The sequence below is a fragment of the Elephantulus edwardii genome, unplaced genomic scaffold (assembly GCF_000299155.1).
Source record: "Elephantulus edwardii isolate Elephantulus edwardi_28Jun2011 unplaced genomic scaffold, EleEdw1.0 scaffold00048, whole genome shotgun sequence".
In the NCBI taxonomy this organism is placed as follows: Eukaryota; Metazoa; Chordata; class Mammalia; order Macroscelidea; family Macroscelididae; genus Elephantulus; species Elephantulus edwardii.
The window spans coordinates 8742057-8749843 of NW_006399798.1; the positions used below are offsets into that span (position 1 = coordinate 8742057).

The 7787-nt window shown below is 47.2% G+C and overlaps 1 protein-coding gene across 1 annotated transcript in view; it reads right to left on the reverse strand.

The window, feature by feature from the left end:
- Positions 1–2139: 2139 nt before the first annotated feature.
- The window catches only part of LOC102860765 (chromosome unknown open reading frame, human C17orf80), a 10613-nt gene continuing 4965 nt past the window's right edge, over positions 2140–7787 (reverse strand). Inside the window, exons 2-4 of the mRNA XM_006886396.1 lie at positions 6328–6432; positions 3543–3650; positions 2140–2162 (exon numbers count right to left, since the gene is read on the reverse strand). Coding sequence (XP_006886458.1) covers positions 2140–2162; positions 3543–3650; positions 6328–6432 — 236 coding nt within the window. The remainder of the gene's footprint in view (positions 2163–3542; positions 3651–6327; positions 6433–7787) is intronic.

Sequence of the window (7787 nt, forward strand, 5' to 3'; positions counted from 1 at the left end):
AAATTATTAACTAACACATTCCCTTTAGTATCACATTTTTATGCGAATGAGGGTGCATTATTTTTGCAACTTCCTCCACCTCCTGTGCTAGTTTCCGGGGGTGTGATGTGTGTGGTAACTCTGGTTGAATGCCATGGACATCGGAATTGAATTCTGGCATCAGGATTGAAGCTTTAACCAACCAGACCATGGGAGAGTTGCTGTTTAACCAGCTTTCAATATAAACCAATTCCATCCAAGCTTCCTTCCACCATAAGACCACTGTCCTGGCTTCACGCCATTTCAGCAGGAAATAGTTTTTAGAAGATCTTCACCCCTTTTGCCCTTTAAGTTGGACACATAAGGTTGAAACCAATATGATTCGATTTTTCTGACCTTCTGACCCTACCTGTGTTTCAGGAAACAGTAAATAATCCGATTAATGTTTACCCCTAACCATGGTTTTATGACCCATTCCAGGAGATAAAACAGGAAGGGCTAAAATAATGGAAATTGGCTTCAGGCCTTTGAAACTGCTGGTACTACCCCCAACTGAGAATGGGTCAATACCATCACTCTTGTCTTTATTCCGGTCTGAGACCATCAGAGCCTCTGTCCCCCTTCACCAAATTGTGCATTTTAAATATATTTGCTATAGAAAAAGAAAATTCTGTTCCGTGTACCATTTCATTTCAGTCAGGTTAGGAAAGCTTTGTAGGATTTCCTCCGGAATCTCACCTCCACCCTGTCCTCAGGCTTTTATGTGCCTCACTTAGGTTAAAATTGACTTAGTCAAGGACCCAGCAGAGCCCAGCCTTTCCCAAGAGGGAAGGACTGATATTAAATCCCTGCCAATTCATACAGCTCCTGTATCAGAATGCATATCTAGTAGGTTTAATATCTAGTCTTCCTGTCAAACATTCTTCTAGGTGGTATAGCACTGGTCTGTGCATTGCTGTACAGAGGTAACTCATGGTTGCTGTGATGCTGAACACTGCAACAGTGATGTGCCAATCGTGGTAATGGGCACCCATGGTGGACAGTGTTGGCTGGAGCTTCCCGACTAAATCAAGCCTGGAAGCAGGAGCGGCGTCCACTTCCAAAATGGCTTGCCTCCGGAAACTCTATGTACGAACAGTGCTCAGGCTGTTCATTCATAGGGTCGCTATGAGTCGTCTACGACTTGACGGCATCAAACAACAACAACAACAACATGGACAAAAGCTCTGTCCACCTGCCATACAGAGGTAACTCGTGGTTGCTGTGACGCTGAACACCGTGACACTGATGTGTCAAATGAGTTAATGGTTACCCATGGTGGACAGTGTTTGGTGAAGCTTCCCAGTTAAAACAAGCTTGGAAGCAGGAGTAGCATCCACTTCCAAAATAGCTTGTCTCTGGAAACCCTATGAACCTGGAGAGAGGATGAAAGTTCATAGGGTCGCTATGAGTCACCTACAGCTCGATGGCGTTTAACAACATGGACAAATGGTAAAACACCAAAGGCTACAGGAAAATTTTAAGGAGGAAGATTTAAAACAAGTGTCAATTGAAACAGCAATTTAAAGACGTTCGTGGTGAGCGTGGCCGTCCTCGGGTCTCCCTGAGGAACGTTGGCCTTTTATGACTCAACAGAATCGGAGATTTTTCAGTAACTCACTCAGTCACTTTTGACAGTGAGCCAAGGAAACATCCCGGCAGGGCAGCTCTGTCCGTACTTAAAAAAATGAAAAAGGCACTTCCTCTAGAAGTGGTTTAGATTCCAAGTATTTTTTTTTTGAATGTCCATTTGTGTTTTATTGACTATACCAGGGCATTTGACTATGTGGATCATAAATAATTATGGTTGACATTGAGAAGAATGTGAACCCCAGAACATTTAATTTTGCTTATGTGAAATCTATACATAGACCAAGAAGCTGTTGTGTAAACAGAGCAAGAGACACTACATGGCTTAAAAGAGGGAAAGATGTGCATTAGAGTTGTATCCTTTTTCCATGTCTATTCAATCTGTATGCAGAACAAAGAATTCAAGATGCTGAAAGATTCCAAGTATTTTATTGTCTCCCCTCCCTGCCTGGTGCACTCTTAAGCCGCCTGTGATGGCCTCCGTGTCCTGCCCGTGGGCTCCACAGCTTCCTGGGGGCCTCCTGACCGGCTCTACTTACGCCAGCGCTGCAGCCCTTTGGACAAACAGAGAAAGATGTGAGGCTGCACGAGGCCAGTCCTGGCCCCATCTCCAAGCGGTCATCCCACCACGCTGTGGCTCATGCATTCACAACTGAGATTCAAGCACAGCAAGACGTTTCTACTTCCCTTTCCCGAGTCTCATGTTGGAAATTGTGAGGAGGGGGGGGAAGTTTCAGGTCTGAAACTACAGAGCCTTTTCAATCAGGGGAAACTTGGAGGGAAGGGCTGTTCCTGCGGGAGCACTGAGCCTTGGGTCGGCCTCTCCAAGAACTGCTTCTCCTTAAGAAGGACCAGGAGGATGACACGCAGGGCAGGGAGTTTGCGGCAGGCTCTCTCTCCTGCTCCACCACCTGCCCTTCCTCCCGTGAAGCACTGACTGCTCCAAAAAGAGTCAAATCTGGGCTTTTTACAAGTTTTATCCAGTCTGTGAATGACACTGGCCTTTGGCACTCACAGGAGCCCTGGTGGCATAGTGTTTAGACACGTGCCTGCTAACCAAATGGTTGGCAGTTTGAAACCATTTGTTCTAGTGAGAAACAGCAGTCAGCTTCTGTAAAGATTACACCCTTAGAAGCCCTATGGGTGGAGCTCTGGTGGCCTGATGGCAAGAAACTGCACTGCAATCTCGAAGGCGTGTGGTTCTAATCCACCAGATTAGAAGGAGGGGCAATCTCCTCCTGTGCCAGTCGGCTCAGAATCAAGAGTATACAAGAAAAACAAAAAGAAGTCCTATGGGGTCGAACTACTGTCCTCAAGGCTTGCAACTGACTCCATCAAAGCAGGGTAGAGAATGAATGAAAATCCAAAATCTCTGTAGATATTAATTGAAATTAATAAAAAAAATTCAATTAAAAAATAATAAAAAAACCCCAAAAAACAGGGTAAAGCTTAGCATATATTTTGATACTGCTGGGTCAGGCTGAAAGGATTTTATATGGTTTTTTTAAAGGTAAAGTGAAGCCTTAGACACACCGATGAGGTGTGAGGCGTGGCCCGCTGCACCGTCTGTCTTTGGGGGCATAATAAAGCTGTTTAGTTTCTGTGCTACAAAGGAGTTCAGCAGCAGGAATGAAAAAGTCCCTGGGAGCTAAGTCCCATCTTCCAGCGGGGAAACAGCCCTAGAGGAGGAACCTTACAGCCACCAGTTCCCAGCCACAACACTGAAGGGAAGCACAAGAACGATTATGTAAATCCCAGCCAGCTCTTAGAAGGGCCGTTACATCCAAACCTCTAAGAAACCCAGAGCCCCAGATTAGAGCGCATTCACTGGGGCGTGTCAGACACTGCAATTTAAGGAAGCCATCCGGAGGAACCCAGGGGAGCCCCGTAATGGGATGGGACCTGTCATTTAGGCTGAAAACACAAAGTCTTACTCAGATGCTTGAAGCTCCAGTTGCAACAGAGGAAGAAGTAGCCGGTGAAGAGCATGGTGATGCCGCTGACGCCGCCCGTCTTCACGGTCCTGCTGCATTGGGTCCACCCTGTGCAGAGACACGACTAACCGTTACAGAGACCTGGAACCCAGGGGGCCGATGCCTGTGGGTCAGAACACGCCATCCCAGTTCACCCGGGTGACGGGACTGTCACTCAGAGTACCGGAGCTGGCAGGAACCTCAGGATCTAGTCTAAGCCACTGCTGTTGTCTGAACTGACCCATAGCTGACCCTCCGGCGGGTTTTCAGAGGCAGGCAATCACACAGGAGGAGACTGTCCATTTTCCTCCTGCGTCGCAGATGGTGGATTTGAACAATGTGCCTTCAGGACTGCAGCTCAGCTTCTTACCACGAGGCCATCAGAGTTCCCTAGTCTAAACCACTAGATATGTATATTTTTAAATAGATGAAAATGCTAAAATCCAGAAGACCTGAACGTTAAGAAAATTGAGACTATCTACTCTTTAGTCTTTTGGGAACTTGGCTGAAATGTTTCATGGGAAGGAGACTGACCGAGGAGGTTAACGTGAGGGTCTGGAGGGCTTTGAGAAAGGCCATGTCAAGCAACATGGCGAGGGGGAGAGGCGGAAAAAGACAGAGGCCAGGGATGGGAGTTAAAACATGACATTCATTCACGTGATGGAATACTATGCAGCACTCAAGAGCAACAATTTGAAAAATGTAACATGAGAAAGGCTGTTGTGTTGTTGTTGTTATGTGCCGTTGAGTCGCCTGCGACTCATAGCGACCCTATGTACAACAGCCCTAAACTCCGCTCTGTCCTGTGCCAATCGCACTGTCTCTGACACTCCCATCCCAATTATCCCAGTCACTGAATCAATCCACCTCATAGTGGGCCTTCCTCTCCTGCGCTGTCCCTCCACCCTCCCAAGCATGATGTCCCTCTCTAAGGACCGGTCTCTCCTCACAACATGTCCAAAGTAAGTTAGACGGAGCCTCAGAATCTTTGCCTCCAAGGAGCCACCCGGTTTAACCCTTTCCAGGACAAATCTGTTTGTTTTCTTAGCAGTCCATGGTATTCTCAATACTCTTCTCCAGCACCACAGCTCAAAGGCATCAATTCTCCTTCTATCCTCCTTGGTCATTGTCCAACTCTCTGATGCATAACAAGTGATTGCGAAGACCATGGCCTGTATCAGACGCACCTTAGTCTCCAGAGAGAAAGGCGCATTGCCATGGGAAAGTCTGAGAAAGGCTAGAGAGCATTGTTCCAAGTGAACTATCTCAGGGGCATAAGGACAAATACTGTGTAAGACTGTTATTGTAAAAAATAGAAGGATAACAAGTAAGATGTGTATGGATATCCCAAGAGGGAAGGGAGGCGGGCGCCGAGGGTGATGGTGGTGGGGAAATCACCAGGCGGCAGAGTTTGGTGGGTTGAGGGAGGCGGGGAAAAATCCCTCCAACTTACATGAATGACACACAATGTAAATGAATTATTGTATGCAAACTTCTCCAAATGCTTGAACCAGCCCCAGAACCCCAAAGCCAACAGCCTCACCTTTTTTAAAAAAATAAATAAATAATGATTTGCTTATTGGCCAGGAGAGACCTGTCCTTGGAGAAGGACATCATGCTCGGAAGGGTGGAGGGACAGCGCAGGAGAGGGAGACCCTGGTTGGGATGGACTGACACAGTGACTGGAGAGATGGGGGTTGGTGTGTTGGAATTAGTGAGATTGGCTCGCAGGCACCTCGATGGCACATAACAACAATAACATACTATGACAGGTTTGGAAGCAGGAGTGGCATCCACTTCCCAAACAACATGCCTCCAGAAACTCTGAACTTTGAAAATGTCGATGGTTGTAGAGGGGCTTCAGACCTTTTGTTCATGGGATCGCTACGAGTTGTGCTTGACTTGAAGGCAATCAATAACAACAAAGATCATTACTTGTAATTTTTCTTTAAGCACTGGCCATCAGACATGTTTATCCAGGAATTGTCTGTCTGTCTGTCTGTCTCTCTCTCTCTATATATATATTATTGGTTTTCATAACAGTTTTAGTTTGCTTGGCTCCACAGTCAGCACTCTTGGTAACAGCAGCCGGGAAATCAGGAGATGAATTGCATTGGGAAAGTCAGCTGTGAGGGACCTCTCAAGAGTACTGAAGAGCAACGACATCAGGCTGGAGACTAAGGTGCGCCTGATCCAGGCTATAGTCTTTGCAATTACGTGCTATGCATGGGAGAGTTGGACAGTGAATAGGGATGATAGAAAGAGAATTGATGCCTTTGAGTTGTGGTGCTGGAGAAGAGTGTTGAATATACCATAGACTGCTAGGAGAACAAACAGGTTTGTCCTGGAGAGGGTGAAGCTGGAATGCTCCTTGGAGTCAAGGATTCTGAAGCTTTGTCTGACATACTTTGGGCATACTGCAAGGAAGAACTGGTCCTTGGAGAGGGACATCATATTTGGGAGAGTGGAGGGACGGTGCAGGAGAGGAAGACCTTCAATGAGATGGATTGATTCTGTGAGTGGAGTAGTGGAAATGAGTGTGTTTGAGACGGCAAGGTTGGCACAGGATAGAACAGAGTTTAGGGCTCTTGGATGCAGGGTCGCTATGAGTCGCAAATGACTCGACAGCACATAAATACAACAACATATAGTAATCCCTTACATTATGTTTCATTCATACACATTGTGTTTTACACACTCTTTCATCTACATTGTGTTTCCTACAATCACTCATAGGCAGCCTCACCTTTCTGGAGTGTTCTCAGGAGACTCATCAGAGAGAAGCTGGAGGCCGTGAGCCTGGTGAGCGGTTCCAAGAGCCTTCTATTGGTCAAACTTCTTTCCAACAGAACTAGGGTTTCAAACAGAAATCACTGTGATGGTCCGTGGCAGCTCGTCCCCTTCCCCAACATTCAGATCTGCGAATGGGTCCCAGGGCTGTGGGGCTGTTGTGAGGTGCTGTCAAGTTGGTTCTGACCCACATGTACAACAGGACAGAACAAGCCTCAGGAAGAGGTGGATGCGTGATGTTTACTGTGGACTGCCGAGATTGTGTGTTCAGAGTCAAAGTTACCTATTACCAAATAGGGAGTTTCTGAAGGCCAAGGATATTTTGTGAACCAGGAATGAGCCGTATTTTTTTATATGAAAATGCTGGTCTATCTGTGACTAGACTATACTGGTCCATGTATGTGCTAATAAGATGACTTGCTCATGCTTTCTATTTCTAGTAAACATTTTAGGAACAAAGTGACTTTCTACTAAAAAAAAGTATTAACTTTGGCCATGGGAATGCAACAGGAAGCCTGGTGGTACAGAGCGTGCTTAAGAGACTGACTGCTGACTGTAAAGTTGGTGGTTCAAACCCCCCAGCCATTCGGTGAGATTAAGATGGGACAGTCTGCTCCCAGGAAGACTTCCCGCCTGGGAGACCCTAGAGAGTCCTTCAACGCTGTCCGACATGGTGGCTCGAGTGGCACCAGCTGGACGCACTGGGTTAGGTTTGAAGAGTATGAAATCGTGGTGCTGTTATCTGGCATACAGCACAGACTGTGAGGTCAACAAAGACATCTGGGTTGGGAGGAGGACAGCCAGAAAGTGAGCATGGCGAGACTTCATCCATATCCTCTGGATGTGTTATCAGGAGGGACCAGTGCTTGGAGGTAGATAGGCCATCATGCCTGGTAAAGCGACGGGTCCTTGAAAAGAGGAAGACGGCCCCCTTCCCCTCCACCGCAGTTAAGACGGAGTAACACAGTGGTGGCAATGATGGGCTTACACACAGCAGCACCTGTGATGGCAGAGAGCTGGGCTGTGCTGTGTACACCGTGGGTCACAACCAACTCGAGGGCACCGAGCAACACTGCTCCAAGTCATGGCTCTCTGCAGTCCCCCCGGGCACTGTTAGATGCCGTTAGGGAGACCCTTCCAGGGGCCGACACCACCGCAAGGTTTTCTGGCTGTCACGGGGTCTTCTCCTGAAGACACTGGGTGGGTCTGAACCGCGGACCTTTCAGTTAGCAGACAAGCACTTAGGCACCGCACCACCAGACTTCCTTAAGTATATGTGACCCTTGCGTGATCCTTACTGCCCCGTCTCCTCTGCTATTTTTCTCCACTTTCTGATGACAGGCGCTTATTCTCTACTACTGCTGGTTCTTTGGTCTTGGTGGGGCTCATCAGAATAAGAGACACGTTGTTGTTGTT